The sequence below is a fragment of the Protopterus annectens genome, chromosome 3.part0 (assembly GCF_019279795.1).
Source record: "Protopterus annectens isolate FY-2018-M chromosome 3.part0, PAN1.0, whole genome shotgun sequence".
NCBI classification, from domain to species: domain Eukaryota; kingdom Metazoa; phylum Chordata; order Ceratodontiformes; family Protopteridae; genus Protopterus; species Protopterus annectens.
This window is the reverse complement of record NC_056731.1, coordinates 553177096-553197768: the sequence shown is the minus strand read 5'-3', so window position 1 is coordinate 553197768 and position 20673 is coordinate 553177096. Positions and strand designations below refer to the sequence as shown.

General features: G+C 42.1%; 1 protein-coding gene across 1 annotated transcript in view; it reads left to right on the top strand.

The window, feature by feature from the left end:
- The window catches only part of PAK1IP1 (PAK1 interacting protein 1), a 999879-nt gene that overhangs the window by 86213 nt on the left and 892993 nt on the right, over positions 1-20673 (top strand). Inside the window, exon 3 of the mRNA XM_044064976.1 lies at positions 19440-19560. Within this exon, the coding sequence (XP_043920911.1) occupies positions 19440-19560 (121 nt within the window). The remainder of the gene's footprint in view (positions 1-19439; positions 19561-20673) is intronic.

The window sequence follows — 20673 nt, the reverse complement described above, 5'->3', positions numbered from 1 at the left end:
ACTATAAGCTGGACTTTTTGCCAGGGCCACTCTCCGTGGCTTCCTAGAAAATTCATCTGCCACTTGCCTCCTCCCTTTCCTCATGAGCTTTTGTACTCTCCCTTCTGTCAGGAATACTGCAACAGAAGAACTGAAGGACATAGATTAGTTGTGTAAGAACTTACAATAATGATAGACTTCCTTCTCATCTCTGTTGCAGTATTCCAACCCTCCCTCCACCCCCCCCTTCTTGGCTTTCTTGGGTGCATTGATCCTCATTCCCTTAGACTCTCTCTCTGACTGGGGCTTCAGCTCTGAGGGTGGTGCGCACTGTCTCTTTTATGGCCATCTGGCCCACGTCAAATGTACCATGCACGTTAGGTAGTCGGACTCTGGTATACTGGCCGTTGGGTCATTGCCTTGGCATGTAACTCCCTTATATCAGGAATATTGCAACAGAGAAGAGAAGGGCATTTGTCTTAATGGCAAGTTCTTACACAACTAATCTTTACGTTAAATACTGACACAGTTCTCAGTAAACTTGAAGGTGTAGGGCCTTGTAGCAGAGCTCCTGCAATATTGAAGTCAGATGTAGTGACCGAAGGCTCTGAAATGAAAGAAAAAAAATCTACTAAGCTGTAAAATGATGAGTCAATAAAGTTAGTACTTTTTATATAAAAAAGATGGAGGAGGGACCAGTAAGTCAGAACATGAGAATAAGGGGGAAATATAAGAGCAGAAGAGTGATGGTAAGGCTGTGTGTGACAGTAAGCTCAAAGAAGTTTTATCAAAACATGGCACTACACTTATACGCACAATATAACACCATAATTTAGAGAACATTTATATGACTAACCAGTATGTCACACACCATAACACTAGCAGCTCATATTACATATGTATGTGTTGACGGGAAACATAATCAGCATACATAAAATGCATCCGATTTTGAATGCATGTGTTGCAAATATAACATACTACCAAAGTATTTTCACTGTTTTACGCAGTCTCTTATAATAAATAGAAATGTAATAACTTATAAGACATACCTGCTGTATGAAGGAAGTTAGTGACTAATAGGAGACAATGTTGAGGGGATATTGAGCAATGCATTGTACAACAGTGACAATTCCACTCTCGGGTCAATTTACAACTGAGATCAATCAGTTTATAGCCAGATCAAGGCAATTTACAGAGATGCAAGTAGAACAGGTTGTCTGATATTTCCTGAGACTAAATAAATGGCATGTGCAGTATAGTCTACGGACCTCTACTTAAGTTGGACACTGACCCTTTTGCTTGACCAGTAGAGTACAGGGACTATTTCACAGATAAATTCAATCACAGAGCAGGCATATATTTAACAGATTAAAGGTAATATGCAGTAAGGGTCTTCATGATAAATATGCTTACATTTAAACACTGGCACAATTATCAGTAAACTTGAAGGTGTAGGGCCTTGTAGCAGAGCTTCTGCAATGTCTAGGTCAGCTGGAGCAGAGCCTGCTGTCACTACATGAAAGAAGAGGATGTAAGCAACAATTTTTCTCTATTCAGTCAGTTTACAGGTCATTATGACTTAAATTGATCATCTGCATGATTTGAATCTTGTGCGTCTCATCCCGTCGTGACTTTGAAGAAAGGATAGTGGTCCAACACTTTGGTAGTGAAATGGATTATTTTAAGTTGTTTAGAGTAAATGAACTAAACTTTTTCAGACCCTTTTCAGCCACAAGCTGGCTGTCGAGGGCAAAAGTAAATGAAATACATTTGGAAGGTTCAGAGTGGCTAGTCACCCAGCATATTTTATGGAGGTGGGAGCCAGCCACAGTTACAAGCAGGAATGCAGTAAATCCTCAAACAACACAAAAATGCTGAGCACTCAAAAATATTTACTGTACCTTTTGTTATGAAATCAGTGCAACCATCATCACAAGTGGCATAGACCAGTTTTACCTAGAACAGATTTTCCAGTGAATAAGAACACAAAAAACAAAGTAGTGTTACAGACATTAAGCAATCAAATCAAAATAACCAGGTACATTAAATATGCACACAATCGTATTATTTTGTCATTTATTACTTGTTTCCCTAAATATTTATTTACTGTCACTCACTCTGCTGAAACATGTATTTAGTCAACTCCCTACAATAAATTATAGCTGTCATTCTAAGCCTTTCGGTTTAAGCACTTGGGCTTCAGACCAGTTGTTTTACATTAAGGTTTGTGGTCTGCACTGTTTTGGCAAGACAGGTAGCTTACATCCTTCTAAATTGGGAATTGCTGATTGAAGGCTCAGTGTCTGTTATTCTAAAAGTGCATTAGTTATGGTTTAAGCACTTGGGATTCAGGCCAGTTATTTTACATTAAGAAGGTTTGCGGTCTGCACTCTTGTGAGAGGAGAGGTTAGATTCTGCCCTTCTGAGCTGAGAATTTCTGGTTAAAGGATTATTGTGCCTGCTTATTTGAACTGTTTCGTTCTGAAATTGGGGCACCTTGTTTGCTGTAGCATAGACTAGATTCAGGCATGCTGAATCTAGCTTTGTTTGTATAACTTGAGCACTAATCCAGGGCATCTTTTTTGGAGAAGGTTCCCCTGCACCCTAGTGGCAGGACTATGCAGTTACAATTTGTGTGAAGATTGCTGGACTAGGGCTCAGTTTTGAGTTTTTTTACTGGTTAATTGGGTAATTTGTTTAAATCAGTTTGCTCGTTTTCTATTGTTATATAAAAAAAGTGCACTTTATTCATATGCTTTTACTGTATTTGTGTTTCTCCTTACTTTATTGCATTTATTCTGCTGCATTTATTACTGCTTGTTAGTAGCCTGATTAAATTGTAACTGTTATTCTAAGCCTTTGGTTGAAGCAATTGGGCTTCAGACCAGTTGTTTTACATTAAGAAGGTTTGTGGTCTGCACTGTTGTGGCAGGACAGGTAGCTGACATCCTTCTAAGTTGAGAGTTGCTGATTGAAGGCTTAGTTTCTGTTATTCTAAGAGTGTATTAGTTCTGGTTTAATCACTTGGGCTTCGGGCCAATTATTTTACATTAAAAAGGTGTGGTCTGCACTCTTGTGGGAGGAGAAGGTAGATTCTGCCCTTCTGAGCTGGAAGTTTCTAGTTAAAGGCTTATTGTGCCTGGTTATTTGAACTGTTTCTTTCAGAAATTGGTACGCCTTGTTTGCTGTAGCACAGACTAAATTCAAACCTGCTGAATCTAGCTCTGTATAATTTGAGCACTAATCCAGTCCATCATTTTTTTGGAGAAGGCTCCCCCGCACCCTAGTGGCAGGAGTGTGCAGTTAGAATTTGTCTGATCGAAAACTGCTGGAACGGGGCTCAGTTTTTAGCTTTTTATTGGTTAATTTGTTTTAATCAGTTTGCTTATTTGCTACTGTTATATACAAAAATACACTTTATGCAACACAACTTAGCTAGGGTTAAACTATTCCTGGCACCATAAACTCTGCTCTTCAAATTTTCCCTTAGAACTAGCCAGTTTTTTTAGTTTTAGCATTCAAATCTGTTTCTTTGAGCTCAGCACTTGTTCAGAACTCATCGTAAGCACTAAATAAGCCACAAATTACTACAGCACTCAGTTTTTCTCGCTTGTCTAGAGGAAAACTGTTTTTAGTACTTAATAAATAAGCACCTATCCAGGCATGTCTAAGGGTCAGCTCCTGGTATTTTCTCCTTTCTACCTGATGAATCTGGGCATCTTGGGGCAATGCAGCAATTGCCTCATGTACATGGACAACCCTGTCCTCCTACCACCAAACACTACAACCTGTGAGAGATGCACTTGTATAGCCAAACTGGAAGCAAAGCTGTCTTCACCCAAGATTGGACTAGACAGTCAAGAAGAGAAGTTAAACACACTGCCTACCACCTACTCAGAGGTGATCTCTGCCTGACATACAAAGCCATGTCCAACCCAAAATTGAAAGACATGCTCCACCTAAAGAAAACCATATCCCCTCGAGCTACACACTCCAGGGATCAAAACCTCACCACAACAATAAATAGGACATGCTGGATGGATAGATTTCTGTCCCAGAGACTTCCCATGCTCTGGAACAAGATTCCAGTCTACATTAGGCAGAGCTCCTTGCTAACCCTCTTCAAGAGAAACCTTGATGAGTGGATGGGAAACAGGTTTACCCCAGGGATCACTTCAATGGCTCTGCTGGACAGAGGCACAGATGGGGGCAGCGAAAGCCAACACATTCCGGCTAGGCTTATAAATGCCTTCGGGCAGATAGCCTAGTACCTACCTATGACTCTGTCATTGTCCATGTTGGTGTGAATGACCCGAGACGTACCTCTCTGGACTACATGAAAAGAGACATGGAGGAGCTTTCCGATCTTGTAGCCCTGAGTATCATCCTGCCATTACCCAGAATGATACCATAGTACAAGGACAAAATAATTTACTTCAACAATTGGCTAAGCTTCTGGTGTCATTCTAAGGGGATCCAGTATCTGTCTGCCTGGGATGACATGATCGACAAACCATGAAGCTTTGCCAGACACGGCCTGCACCTTTCGCCCTTGGGATTCTGGATACTGGCACCCCTATAGTGCCTTTTTAGGCAAGGTTCAAATGACAAATTCACCACCATAACCGGTACAAGCAAGCAAAATCTGAGGGTAATTCTACTCAATGCTAGAAGTCTAAACCTCAAAATTTATTCACTCGAGGCACTCCTTAAAATGGAGAACATCAACATCTGTGCAGTGATAGAGACCTGGTTCAAGGCTGCAGAGAGCACCCTTGCATTACCAGGCTACAAGTCGTACCACACCTTTCGGCCACCTAACCTGGACCGAAACAGTAAAGGCAGAGGCGTGTCCATATTCATTAAGGATATCCACACCTCTAGGCTAGTTGCTCAGCATAATGCATCTGAAATTATCCAAGTGCAACTAACTCTGGCAAGACCGCAGTCCAAATTGTAACTTGCTACAGATCCCCCACCATGCCCAGGATTCCCACTCCTCATTTCTTGATACACTGGAAAATATTAGGGTACAACCCAACACCCTAATAATGGGCGATTTCAACTACCCCACCATTAACTGGGAAAACTACTCGTGTACCAACTCTCTTGCTCAACTTTTTCTGGAATTCATAAATTCCAATGCCTTGGAACAACTTATCCACACCCCCACCAGGGGCAGCAGTATCCTAGACCTGGTAATTACCAACATGGGTGACCGGTGTTCCACACCAGAGGTTCAATTCCTTGTTGGTCAGATCCAACCACAAGCTAATCAGCCTAGACATCCACATCCTGCCCCACCCCCCATTAGGGAAACCACAGTAAAAAATTTCTCCAAAGCCAACTTCACGCTTCTTAAGACAGAAATGGCAAACTTCACGACACCCATGCAGACTGACAATAGAAGTACGACTGCTGAATCCTACACAAATGCACTTTATAAGCACTTAACACGAGTGCATGGATCGTGCTATGTTTAACAAAACCATGATGCTATCCTCCAAAAAAAGGAAGCCAATCTAGTGGTCCCCTGCCATAAACAAACTGTACAGCAGAAGAAAGAAACTGTTGCAAAAAAGAGTAAAATCCCATGACTGGAAGAACTCCCTGGTCAGCCTCAGTAAGAAGCTGAGATCCCTCATAAAATTCTCCAAAGCTAGTTATGAAAACAAAATCTCCACTGATTCTAAAGACATCCGCAAAGCATTCTATAGCTATGCCAATGACAACACTCAGATCTGCTCTGAGTTACAGCACAATGGCACTAAATATACCGAACCAACTGATATTGCCAACATCCTGGCAGATAGGTTCAGTGCCAACTTTACCCCCCCCCTCACCCCCTAAAGGGTCAGTATACCAGAGGAATGCAAAGTTCCTGTAATCACGGCTGCACAGGTAAAAAAACACACTCTCCAAAGCCAAGAACACAGCATCCATGGGACTTGAAAACATCCCAGGCTGCTTTGTACATGAACTACAGAATGAACTGGCACCCCACCTAAGCACCATGTTCAATCATAGCCTTACCTCAGGCTTTGTGCCCACTGAATGGCGCACAGCGACGGTTTTCCCACTCCACAAAGGGGGAGCCACCACGGACCCTGGGAACTACTGCCCCATTAGCCTAACGAGCCTGGTCTGCAAGGCCATGGAATGTATCATCATGGAGCTTATAAACAAAGACATTGGTAATCTGCAAACTCTGGACCCCACCCAGTTTGGGTTTGTAAAAGGCAGATCGCCTCCTAAACCTGATTGACGACTTTGAAGCAGTCACCAAAGCCGTAGACATGGGTAAGGTGGTTCACACAGCCTATCTAGATCTCGCCAAGGCTTAAACTAGGTATAAATCCCTATGTCACAAGATGGGTTGCCAACTGGCTCACTGACAGAACCCACACTGTGAAAATAGCAGACTCCAAATCCGACTTCAGACCAGTGACAGGTGGAGTACCACAGGGTTCAGTCCTGGGTCCTCTCCTGTTTGGTGTCTACTTTTCTAAAGTACAGGCTAACACAGAAGGTCTTTAGCTAATGAAGTTCGCAGATTACTGCAAACTAGGTGCCGTAATTCAAACTCCTAATGATGTGAACATCTTACAAAAGGGCCTCATTGGGACAGATGCCTGGTGTCAAAGCCATGGCCTCAAGCTCAATGCCAAAAAGTTCATTGTCATCCCCTTTGGTAAAAACTCTGTACCCATGAGCTACGACTTAGGTGGTAGTCTACTCAACACCGAAAGTGTGTTATGGGACCTTGGGACATAGGTGGACAGTAGTCTCTCCTTTGATAATCACATTGTCACTGTAGTCAGGAAATCCTATGTGGCACACCTCATCACAAAAGTTTTGTCATCCAGGAAAAAAGAGGTCCTTGTTCCCCTCTATTCGTCACTCATTAGACCCATTATAGATTCCCCTTTTGGTATGTACCTCACAAAGACATTTACAACAACTGGAAAGGCCACAGAAATACCTCGCAAAGAGGATTACCAGCCTCAAACAGACGCCGTAAGCAGACAGTCCCAAAAAACTCCAGCTTTACTCCATCGCATATCGCCTACTCAGAGGCAATCTCTGCCTAACATACAAAGCTATGTCAAGCCCAGAGCTGTTGGATATGCTCCACTTAAAGAAAATCCCAATCCCTCCGAGCTATATGCTTTAGGGACCTAAACCTTGTCACCACAATAAACAGAACATGCTGGAGGGATAGATTCCTGTCCCAGAGACTTCCCGTACTCTGGAACAAACTACCTATCTATATCAAACAAAGCTGCTCATTAGCACTCTTCAAGAAAAATCTTGATGAATGGATGGGAAATAGGAAATTCTCCCTGGAGATCACCTCTGTGTCTTTGCTTGACAGGGGCATAGGAAAATTATTTTCTTGGGGGTCGAAAGCCAGGGTACCTTTTTTGGCTAAGCTTGTATAGGCCCTAGGGCCAATAGCCTAGTACCTACCTATGAACCTATAAATTCCATCCAGTCCATCTTAAGACATCAAAGTAGTTTGGGTTGGAATACTTCAGACAGATCCCTGATGACTTGGAGGTATAAAATGCAATAAGTAATTACAACACTAAATATATTTGAAAAAGTGTACATATAGACACACATTTTATATAACGTGTGTGTGTTTATACTGTCTGAATGACAAACATCACTTTTTCTGATGATCATCTTAGTGTGCTTAATAAGGGGCTTTCTTTTATTCCAGCACAGTAAGCCAGTTTGACTAATGGACTTTTAGACATCAGATTATTTGCCAGAAAATTAAATCTTAAATGCATATTACATGAAGTGTCTAACAATGGTTATTAGAACTGTGTGTTCCTAAGAAAAAAGTGTGTGTACAACCCCGTTTTGCATAATGCCCTTAACGTTTTTGTTAAGGTTTGTGAAAGATACGTATGGAATTTATTCAGCCGGAAAAATCAGCAGTAATGGTATAATTTATCCCTTAATGACTATCCAGTGTTAAAAGAATTAAGTAATAATTGGAATGTCAGAATTATGAAAGCTGGTAAGGGGACAGGTTTGGTAGTAATGTAACATGAAACATTTATACACAAAATTGAAGCTGCTTTAGCTGTTATAAGGTCATTTCTTAGAGAGATGTGTAAGAAGTTCAAAAATACTGACCTGTGTTTGTAAACAAGTGACAAACTGGCTGATTTCAAAAAACAGTTTAGAAGTATGATCCCTCTTGCACACATTTATATTTCTTTCTGTTTCCTCAAGGCTGATTATCTCTCTTCGTTGCTACAAAGTGAGGTTAATTGGAACTGTAGTGCAGTTTTCTATAATAGCCTCAAACTCGGAAAATGTTTTTCTCTCTTCGAAAAGTTAGTTTATACTGGTCTGACAAAACCACTCTGAACCTGTCCGTGAGTAAGATTAACCAATGCTCAGCAATAATCTTCCTTCTTTTGAAAAAAAAATACATGTGTAAGTAGTAGCAAATTTAGGTTTAATAGAATAAGCTTTATAGTGTAAAAGTTGATTCATATATTTTCTTGTGCTGTTCTAATCAGACTAACATGATAATGCCTGATAGATGAAGAGCCAGTTCTGCAGATGTCATTTAGTTATTTATTTATTTTACATTTGTTAACAGGGATAGTCCAGCTGGATATATGTCCATTTTCAGTGGAGGCCCGAGGAGAAAAGCTCCAAAGAGACAATTAAACAGAACATACAGACAAACTTGGGTACATATTTCACCTAGATCCTTTAAGGTATCTAGTTAATGACACTTCTAGGTATAAATTGCAGACACTTACAGATTAAAGTCACAGACTGATACATATTTCTACATATTTCAACTAGATCCAGTAGGGTATCTGGTTATTGGCACACATAGGTATAGGCTGCAGACACTAGATGGATACAGTTACAATAGTCCTTAAACAGTATTACATTAATAGTAACATTGTTATATGAATATTATCATAACCTTGATATGGTACATGTTTATATGCAAGTAACAGATATGACTCTAGTTTAGGACAATAGTTACCATAGTACTGAAGTGGTGCAGATATTAGTCTGGAGTAGAGCATGGACATAACCATTTGTTACTGAGGAAGTTGCGGATAGTTTTTTTAATTTTAGGCAGTGAGATTATCAGGGATAAGGATGTGGGTAGGGAGTTCCAGATTTTGGCCACATAAGAGGAGTAAAGGGAATCTCCTGCATGGTTGTTGGATCTAGTAACAGCTAACTGTAGTTTATCAGTTGAGCGGAGTTGCCTGGAACATGAATATTGTTGGATAATGTTACCCAGTGAAGGAGATATATTTTGTTGATAGAGTATCTTGTGAGTAGTAACTAGCTGACTATAGATAAGTAAGTTAGGTAGTTCCATCCAACCCAATTGCTTTAGGTTTAGGCAGTGATGAGTTCTATATGAGCTGTTGTTGGCAAATTTGGCTATCTGATTGTAGCAGGTTGTCATTTTATTGATTTCTGTTTTGGATAAGTTAGTCAGGATGGGTGAGGCATACAGTAGTGTTGAGAGAAGGTGTGAATGTGCAATTGTAGTGCTAGCATTATGGGTCAGGAATGCTTTGTGCTTGTAGAGGCTGCCTAGCTTTTTGTTAGTATTTTTAATGGCCAGATTAATATGTACATCAAACTTGAGCTTATTATCAATAGTAATGTCATGTTACAGCCATCATTAGAACTAAAAATATGCTTCAAGCATAGAAACTAAACTTTGCTTGAAAATGTTCTGAATCTTGCATTGAATGACTAGTAGAAAAAAAATGGGTTCTAAGAAAAAAGTTGCCTGTTCAAACCTATATTAATTGTGTCATTCAAAGTTTTCATAACTGAAATATCAAAGGAATCTACAGTAAATAACAATGTATTTATAAAGAAAAAATGAATGAGATGTATTAAAATTTAAATATTTTATGAATAGTGTAAATAGATTAAAGGCAGCCTTCCAAGTTAACCGAGTCTTAAAGAATCCATCTCCACATGTGGATACTGTCCACATACCTGTTCTTAAGGGTGTCATAGATGTAGCAAAAAAAAAAAAACAGAATTGTCCACGTATTTTATGGGGCAAAATTAGTTGCCATGGCAGTTCCCTGTAATTTGAGGTAGCATTCATTACCAAAACAGAAAATATTTTTTTTTCTCCAAAACTGTGTTCCTTTTGTTATAAAAGGAGCAAATTAATTTCAGTTTTGTATAAACCTGATCTATCCAACCAGTAACTCTGTATTTCTAATCCTGTTAAGTGAGGAATAGAGGTAGAGAGGTCACACATCCAAGGTACACTTCTACCAGTCTGGCTCAGTTTGCAGATCTAACACCAGCTACAGACGGTTGTGTCTTGAAAATGGGCATCAGCCAAACTCAGTATAGGTTTTAAACATATGTTTTTAAGACCCTTGATAAGGATTCAGTTGGACTCCTTGTTCAGCACAGATGTTTTATTGTTCAACTGTAGGCTATGTAGAGCAAGTCCTTGATTTAATTGCAAATGATGTATAGACAGTTGTTACCCATGCTGACAAGTGAGAAGGAATAGTAGAATGAGACTGGGAAACCTACATAATGGAAGCCTTGACCGAAATATAAAATCCTGTTTATGTTGCATTATATTTTAATCCTAGTTTACATTTTCAAAAATGTGGCTGATCACTTTTTGAAAGACATTGTTGAACAGGGGCTTATTTTTGAAGTTTTGTGTATGGAACTTATGGTTAAGTACCCAAGCCCCAAATCTTTTTTTTTTTAATTTACCCTTAAAACTCCCAGGTCTTTCCACTTTCTTTGCAGGAAGAATCATTTTCCTGCAGCTTATAGAAATAGTATCTTTGAAATCTGGCAGTTTTTCACCTGTAGCTTTTCATGAAGCATGTCTATGATATTAGGAAGACATTTCAGGTATTTGTCTCCTTCCACAGAGAAGGAAGGGCTGGTAGTTACCAAATGTTTTTTGCAAGTGGATTGACAGATTTTTTTTTGCCACCACACATTAGGAAATCCTGTTGGACTCTCAGTTCAGTCCACTAGAGATTTTTGCTACTTTCAGTACTTGTTTCAGGAATGTCTCCATTGCAGATATCTCCTTTGCAAGTATCTGTACCACAGCTGTCTGGCTTCTCAGTTCATGTCTTTGCTAGGTGTTATTTGTCTGTGCTGCAGCTCCTAGGAGTTGAGCCTCCTTTGGTACATCAGTGCTTCTGAACACAGTCCTCCAGCTCCACCATACTGTATTTACTGCTTCAGACCCAACCCATTTATTGATCCACCAAGGACAGTCCACTTGTTGATCAGATGATAAAGTAAAAATGTATCTGCTACATAAAGCAGTTGAGATCCACCTTGGAGGGTCCTAGGTACCGCTCTTGCTATCACTGTGTGCTTGGCCAGGCCCTCTATCTGGCCTCATCTGGTAGGTTACTTCTTACACAGCCAAGTTTATACTTCTGTATTAATTGCTAGCTTTGGATGTGTAAAATCGTCATTGCTGGACCCAGGTGTGTGTCTGTGTGTGTTTCTACTTCTAAACACTGACACACAAAACACTGATGACGAGAACACAGAGACCGGAAGATCGACAGCTGAGATGACCAACAGTTTAAAAGCACGAAACTTCACATGCCCGACAATCAACAAAACAAATACCTGTTCCGATAAACACACACACAAGCACAATACAAACCTACACTAAACCTTACATACACAACTGTCCATGCACTAACCTTAACCCTAACCCTAAGGTCCGTCACTATCGGCACATTCCCCTAACCCGCACCATAAATCTAACTCACTTAACCCACCCCTAACTCTAAAGTCTGTCACTATCGCACACTTACCTTAACATGTCGGTGTTCTCAGCGTCGGGCTTTTAAACTGTCGGTCAGCTCAGTTGTCGATCTTCTGGTCTCTGTGTTGGTATTTTCAAGTAGACGTGTGTGTGTGTGTGTGTGTGTGTGTGTGTGTGTGTGTGTGTGTGTGTGTGTGTATACACGTACGTGTGTGTGTGTGTGTATGTGTGTGTGTATATATATATATATATATATATATGTGTGTGTGTGTGTGATAGATAGATATATATATAATGTGTGTGTATGTGTGTGTGTATGTGTGTGTGTATATATATATATATATATATATATATATATATATATATATATATATATATAAAATACACTAGATATATAGATAAATATATATATATATATATATATATATATATATAGATAGATATATAGATAGATATATTAATGTATATGTATATAGAGAGAAAGCACTGTGACCCAGACTGCCTGAGTTCAAATAGTGTCAGTGACACTGTGACCCAGACCGCCTGAGTTCAAATAGTGTCAGTGACACTAAAATAGCCAGATGAGGGAGTAATCTGTACTAGCTTGCTTATCCAAGAAGAAAAAGAATGGCTGTATTAGCATCTGGCAAGCAAATTGCCTGTCGTTAGCACAGAATAAATCAAATGACATGGGCTTGGTCTACAGAGTCAGACTTTGAGGCAAATTTGCATGCAGGGAAAGTGTACTGTGGACCCCAGTAGTGATGTAACTGCTGATATCTACCAACACAGGAGCAGTTTGGGCCATTATACAAAACTCCATGATTATCTGTTGGCACTTTGAGAACTTATTCGTTCTATTGATTGAGGAAGACTGATGTCCTCCAGCAGCTAGTGAGAGGTGAAATTCATCTAAGGGAAAAAATCTTCATTGCCATTTTTTGTTTTGCAGGAAGTATGCTTACTTGGCGCTTGTTGAATTAGTGGGCTAAGTGGCTAGATCTGCTCATTTAAACATAACATGATAGCTTTGTGTATTGCGTCATCATGCGAGCATACTCCATAGTATAAAAGCTGTCAGAAAATATGCCAAATGTGCCATACTTTAGTACATAGGATGAACTCTTTAAATAATCTACCCCCCCCTTTAGTACATAGGATGAACTCTTTAAATCTACCCCCCCCCCCAAGGACTGCTTACTGTGTGTCATCTGATAATAAGAACATGTGATGTTAAGTTGTCTATCTCACCTTCATTCTTGCTGGTTGGGTTCGGAGCTGATCCTCGGCTCTGACTCGGCCGTCTTCAAAAGCTCGAGAGCTGCTTACTGGCTCGAGGCCCCCCTATATCCCATGATGCCTGGCGCTAGATACCCAGATCTCGTTTGCTGCTTCTGCTACAAGGTTACGTTTACTGGCTCAGGTCGTATTTTTTTACTTTGTTCATAATACTTAGGACTTTTTGTATTTTATTAGATATATACTTATTGTCATAGCATAGTTGTAGGTTCTGTGGTAATTTGTTAGTGTTTAATTCCCCTTAAAAACTTGTTTTCTCCTTAGAGAGTTTTTCCCCTCCTCCTCCACTCCCGTTTTGCCTTTTTAAGGTAAGCCGTTTTAGTTAGAGGCTTATCCTTGTTTTCTTTTGTAAGGTAGACAAAATTTTTCATTAGAAATTGTGGTAGTTTGTAGGTCTTATATTATATAGTGTGCGTGTTGTTAGGGTGTGGTAACTTATGTGGATTGTGTGTGTTTTTTTCCAGTTACCTACTTTCCATTGTACTTTTTCTTTGTATTTGATTTTCCTTTACAGGAATGTCTAAAGACATGAAAGTGTCGGGATTCAAGAAGTGTGACTCATGTTGTCAGAAAATGTCTGACAGGTGGTCACACTTCTTGTGTCTATTGCTTGGGCTCCCTACACATGCAGGACTCTTGTTCGGTGTGTCATGCCTTTAGTCCAAGAGTCCTGCAGGAGCGTAGCAGTAAGCTTATCCTTAGGGGTTTGCTTAAACCTGAAGGATCACCGGCCAAGGCTCAGTCAGTGAAACCTTAGGCCATCGAAGCCGTCTGCTCACAGCTTGGAGCCGTCGCCGGGTATGGCTTCTGCTTCAACTTCTGTTCCGGCTGGAACCGAAGTACCTATCTCTAAGTCAACTTCGGCTCCGACTGGAGCCGAAGTACCTATCTCCCAGTCGGCCCCGACTCTTCCGTCAGAACCGTCAGGGAGTCGAAAACGCTCCAGGTCACCATCTTTGGAGTCGATACATTCGGGTCCAGGGTCACCCTTGTTGCAATCGGAGCTGAGTCATCGATCCCATTCTTGTCATCTAGGCTATCTGACCATGATTTGGAGAGAGTGGTGAGCAGGCTTTTAAAGTCGCAGGCCCTGGCAAAAATGCTATCCAGCCCCCTTCATCAGGGTTTGGCTCTACCTGTTTCTGCAATAGTTCCTCCTTTGACTCATCATTTGAGTTCGGAGCTGGCCATGCTGAGGCTGGAACCGTGGGTCCGTCGGCACAGATACCTCCCCTTTCGGTTCATTCGTTGGCTCCGATCTCTTCCATGGTGCTGTCATTGGAGGGATCTGTGTGCTGGGACTCCCTCGTCTGCTCCGAGGGAGCGAGTGGCATCGGACCCTTGTCCGACCCCGTTCTCCCTCTCGGAGCTTCGGCGCAGTTGAGTTCAGCTCCTACATCGGCTTCGGAGCAGTCTCTCTCGATGCCAGGAAGGATCCCAGTCTCTTTGGAGCCGGAGCGAAGGGGTGCCTTCGAGGTCATGAGGAGTGTGCTGGCATCTGAGTCAGCCGCACAGTCAGCCTCATTGGCTCCTCCCCCTTGGTGCCTGCTCCTGCCTCTGCCCCTCCTCCATACCACAAGCGTGGGGAACAAGCACTCCAGGGCACCCCATTGGGTGTATCTCCCTCTTCCGATGCCTCCCCTGTTCATTCAGAGGAGCCCCCTCGAAAGAGGAAATGCAAGAGGAAGCATGTTGAATCCCCTAAGTCTGTCACTTCAGATACCGACTTGGAGGAGTCTGAAGGGTCCCCGAGATCCCCCCTCTGAGGAAGTCTCCTTCTCAGACATCCTTGAAATCCTTAGGCAGAGGGGGAACTGGACTACCCTTAACCCTTCCGAGGATGAGTCTGTATTCTTGGATGCGTTTGGTTCCTGACCCACCACCTCCTGGGTGTCTTCGCCTTTCGATCCACTGATGTCTGTGGTGGCTTGAAAGGCATGGTCATCTCCAGACACAATGGAACCAACTCCCCGCAGGCCCACAAAATTCATTACTGCCCCTCAAGACAAGCAATTTCTGACCAAGGGTGTTCCCGTTGATGCCATGGTGGTAGCAGCGGCCACTAAAAAGGAGTTAGCTGAAACTTCTTCGTCTGTCCATCCACCTAATAAGGAATCTAGGATGATGGACAGATATGGGAAGCGGATGTTTTCCTCAGTGACCTTTTCCATGAGGTCTCTGAACTATTTCTGCCATTTTATCCGCATTCAAAGGGATCTCATTAAAGAGCTAGGAGATACCCATCAAGATCCATCAGCTGCAGGGGCCCAGGCTAAGGTTGCCTCCCAGCTGGCGACTTTAAATTCTGTAGTAAACTCTTCCATGCGGATCATCTCTTATGCATCTGATGGAGCAAGTAGGGCCACAGGCACAGGGTGTGCTTTGAGGAGACATGCTTGGATGCGGTTATGCAACTTTGCGGAACCCTTCAGGGCGTCTTTCACCAACACCCCCTTTGATGGTTCTGCTCTGTTTGGACCATATGTGAAGGATACCCTTACCAGGTGTGAGCAGGAAGGCCAGACTCTCTCTGCTGTTGGAGTCCGTTTTTCCACTCCTTCAAGACCGTATCCCAAGGATCAGAAGAGTGGGAAAATGTGGTTCCGGAAACCCCAGGGCGCCATGCCTGACACACGTGGAGAGTTCCCCTCCAGGGGCAGAGGAGGGAACAACAATAGACGCCGCCCTAGGGGCAGAGGGGGTCCACAAAATCAGGGCCAAAGAGAATCCTTCTCTGAAAAGCCCTTCCAGCATCCCTGAAGTGCTGCCCGACTGTCCACCTTCAGAGGCAGTCGGGGGAAGATTATTGCTGTACCCAAAAGCCTGGCAAAGTATAACACAAGACAAATGGGTACTTTTCTATCATATCCGAAGGCTACAAAATCCCCTTCTTTTGCACTCCACTCTTTTTTCCAACAAATCCCTTCCAGATGTTCCAGCCAATCTAAGGGATCAAGCAGTTCAAGAAATTTCAAAACTTCTAAGAAAAAGAGCCATCCCATCAGTCCCAGCAGACCGACAAGGATCCAAAATTTACTCAAGGTTCTTTTTGGTACGAAAAAAGACAGGGGACTGGCGACCCATTCTGGATCTCGGCAGACTAAACAGGTCTGTTCAAAGAACGAAGTTCCGGATGGTCACGCTACAGTCCATTTTACCCTTTCTGGGTCAGGACAATTGGATGTGCTCCATAGATCTTCAGGACACATACTACCATATCAAAATGGACAGACGCTCCAGAAGATTCCTCCGCTTCCGGCTGGGAGCCAGTCATCATCCGTTCAGAGCTCTGCCCTTTGGTCTCACCACAGCCCCCAGGGTGTTCACCAAATGTTTGGCAGTAGTCATCGCTCACTTGAGACGGCAAGGATTCCAGGTGTTTCCATATTTAGACAACTGGCTCCTTACTGCAACCACCAGGCATCACCTGCTGCGAGCCAGAGACTACACCATCCAAACATGCTCCACTCTAGGCATCACAATAAATTTTGAAAAGTCTGCATTGTCAATCTATCACCTTTATAGGCGCAAACTTAAACACAAAGGACATGTCAGCGACTCTCCCAGTAGACAGAGTGTTAGCCATTCGACAACATGTGCAGGTCTTATTAGGATGCAAAAAGATTCAGGCCAGATTTCATCCTAAGAACATTGGGTCTCATGACAGTGGCTATCATACTAGTCCCCCTTGCACGTTTTCACATGAGGATTCTTCAGTGGATGCTGCTCACACAATGGTCCTTCCAGCAACTCCCAGTGTCTCGCATGATAATGATCACACAGTCATGCAAAAACCAACTTGTTTGGTGGATTGTTTCCCCATCATTACACCAGGGCAGACCATTCGTTCTTCCTCCTCCAGTAGTTACGGTGACCACGGATGCCTCCCTAATCGGGTGTGGGGGGGTTATTTTCAGGGCAGAACAGTCTAAGGCACCTGGCAGCCTCACAAGTACCATCTGCATATCAATGTCTTGGAGATGAGAGACGTGCTTTTAGCGTTGCAAGCTCTTCAGAAAACTCTCTTCCCACTGGGACCATTGCAATTCAGACTGACAAATATGTCAGTAGTATGGTACATCAGCAAGCAGGGCAGAACCAAGTCATACCCCTTATGTCGAGAAGCACTCAGACTTTGGCAGTGGGCGATCTCTTCCCAACGGTTTCTGTTAGCAGCGCACATCCCTGGGAAGTCCAACATTATAGCAGACAGGCTGAGCAGAGCAATTCTCATGCCTAACGAGTGGTCTCTCAATCAGAGTGGCAGACAAAATCTTCCGCAAATGGGGTCAGCCTTGCTGTGACCTTTTTTCCACCCCCTTCAACAGCAAGTGCGACAATTTCTTCTCTCTCCTCCCTCTTCCCGGACACTTCCTCAGAGACGCTCCTCTAGTTCATGATTGGCCTCTGGGACTTCTTTATGCATTCCCTCTGTTTCCCCTGATTCCCAAACTAATTCAGAAAGCTACGACATTGGGATGCAAGATGATCCTCATTGCCCCTTACTGGCCTCGACAAATTTGGCTCCCGTTCCTGCATCATCACCTTCTGGAGCAGCTCTGGACCCTGGACTGAATTCCAGACCCTCCTGATCCATCAATCGGGTGGGCTGCACCAATCTCTTCAATCTCTCAAGCTCATTGCTTGGTTTCTCCACTTCCAACCTTAGCCAGGCTTCCGAACATCTCCCACTCGGTGCGTGAAATCATCTTATCCTCGCATAAGTCGACCACTAGGAAAACTTATGCTAGTAAGTGGAAACGTTTTTCCTTATGGGCAGAGATCAGGAATATAGATCCCTTTTCAGCCCCTGTGCACCATATTTTAGAATTTCTAGCAGAACTTTTTCACGCTGGATCCTCTTCTGCCACGATTAGAGTTCAGCTAGCTGCAATTTCAAAATTTCATACGGGCCTATCTGATTCAAGCATCATGTCCCATAAGCTTTGTAAAGCCTTTCTTAAAGGGACCACTCTACTCAGGCCCCCAGTAAGAGATCCCCCGCCTCCGTGGGATCTGAATTTGATTTTAGCTTCCCTGATACTACCCCCCTTTGAACCGGCAGCTTCTTGTTCTTTGAAGTTTCTTTCTTGGAAAACCCTTCTTCTGGTTGCAGTTGCGTCAGCCAGAAGAGTTTCTGAACTTCACGCTCTTTGTGTTCGTCCTTCTTACCTAGGTTTTCACAATGATGGAGTTTCTCTTCGGACTAACCCTTTCTTTCTTCCAAAGGTTACTTCTGATTATAATTTGAATCAGTCCATTGACCTACCTGTGTTCTTTCCAAATTATTCCAACAAGGCCGAATACAAGTTACATCAGTTGGACGTTCATAGACAATTACGCTTTTACTTGCATAGAACCAAGCAAATCAGAAAATCAGACCAGTTGTTCCTGTCCTACGCTGAGGGAAAACAAGGTATACCGGTGTCAAAAGTAACCTTATCTAGGTGGTTGACATCTATTATTACATTTATATATCAGTTAAGGAATAAAGAGCTTCCTGCTAAACCCAAAGGTCACTCCACCAGAGCTCTAGCTACTTCAGTGGCTTTTCAGGCCAGATTGCCAATGGAAACTATTTGTGCGGCAGCTACATGGGCCAATCCACATACCTTCATTTCACATTATAAACTGGATGTGGCCTCCAGGAGCAGAGCTGATTTTAGTTCCACTGTTCTGAAGTGTCTGTTCGATGAGCTACCCAGGATTGAGGTGCTAAGGACGCTGTCCCAACCAGCAAGAATGAAGGCGAGATAGACAACTTAACATTAAGAAGTTATGTACCTACCATATAGCGTTCCATGTTAGTTGTCTTCTTCTCGCCTTCTTTCTTGCGTCCTACCCTCCTTCCCCCTATCCTGGTAGACTGAGAAGAGTTCCTTCGGTTTGTTTATCACTGGCTGAGTCTTCTCTGGCTATTACTTCTGACTGTCAGTCTCTCCAGTAGGTTCATGTATCCTACTACAGTTACTGTATTATAATTGTTATTATTATGTCTGTAGTTAGGTTACCAAATGAGATCTGGGTATCTACCGCCAGGCATCATGTGATATAGGGGGGGCCTCGAGCCAGTAAGCAGCTCTCGAGCTTTTGAAGATGGCCAAGTCGGAGCAGAGGATCGGCTCCGAACCCAACCAGCAAGAAAGAAGGCGAGAAGAAGACAACTAACATGGAATGTTATGGTAGGTACATAACTTCTTATTATTTTTGTTTTATTCCTCAGCTCTTCCCTTTATTCATATTTTTAAATACATTTACAGAGTTAGCCTTCTGAAATGATTTGGATTTACTTGTATACCATAGGAGCAGTTTTAGTGAGGAAGTATATTGTCATTGTTACAGGATATGACACATTCTTTTCTAGGTACAATTTCCTGTCTTGAATTTTATGGCAATACTCATCTGATCAGTGGAGCTGAAGATGGTCTGATTTGTATTTGGAGCACAAAAAAATGGGAATGTCTCAAAAGCATCAAAGCTCATAAGTGAGTATTGATTTTGTTGGAGTTCTTATGGTACAAATGTGGATGCAACTTCATCTTTATTTGAAATATTGTAAAAGTCGTAAGTACATAGTTAAAGAGGTCTGTACTTTTATGTTTCAGAATGCTGTGGTACCCTCACAGGCAAAATGTTTGCAACGCACAGTTGCCACAGCTACAGTAGTCACTGCTTGAAATAAAGCTGAATTTGGCTGTCGTATAGAAGCAGAAAGGTGTAACGCCTTCAATTCCTGAGTAAGAAAACAAAAAAAAAAATGATAGTTTTTTTTTAATTTATAAAATGATTTACTTTCATCCTTTAGAAACTACAGAGAGATCCTTCACAGTATTGAACAGAACCCCCTCCACAGGAGGAAGGTCACCCAATCACACCCCATAACACCTTGCACATGTGGAGGGAGTTTTGACTGGTGCTGTGAAAACTCCCTTTGCAGCTACCAAGGAAGGATGAACGTAAATAATTTCATAAGCAAAATAAATGCTGTTGTACAATACTTATTTTCGGTTTTGTTGTTCGAGAGTTGAGGAGGGCACCACATCTTTCTGCTTGTATATGAAAGCTGAATTTGGCTTTCTTGAGCAGCGATAATTATTGACTATTGTTTTGTTAGCCTTACCATAGAATTCTTTCTCATTTGGGAAATTGACATGGTCAACAGCCAGTAAGTGAAGAGACTGATTTAGGACTTGAAAGTGTCCATTTTTGTGCAGTGTAAAGAGAAGTGAGTAACAAAACTTGCTCCCTTTGCAGTAATCTTTGGAGATAATGGGTGAATTTGAAGCAGGAAGCAGTCATGTACTTAAAATTTTTGTCTTTTAAATAGGCCTAGTGTGGCGGCTAACCTTTATCATTGTATGTATTTTAATTATACTGCACGGTCTTTCAAAGCACATTACAAATATGCCAAAAGTAAGTATGCCATTAAGAACATTTCTTCCCACAATATGTGGACTGCCAATGCAGCTTAACTACTGGAGTACAAAGCAGGAGAGAAGAACTTGGAACAGTTAGGGATAGAAGTGCCCACACTGAGTTATTAATAACTTGTAGTTTATCATTTTATTTAATAGCAGAAATTTATTAAACAGAATTTC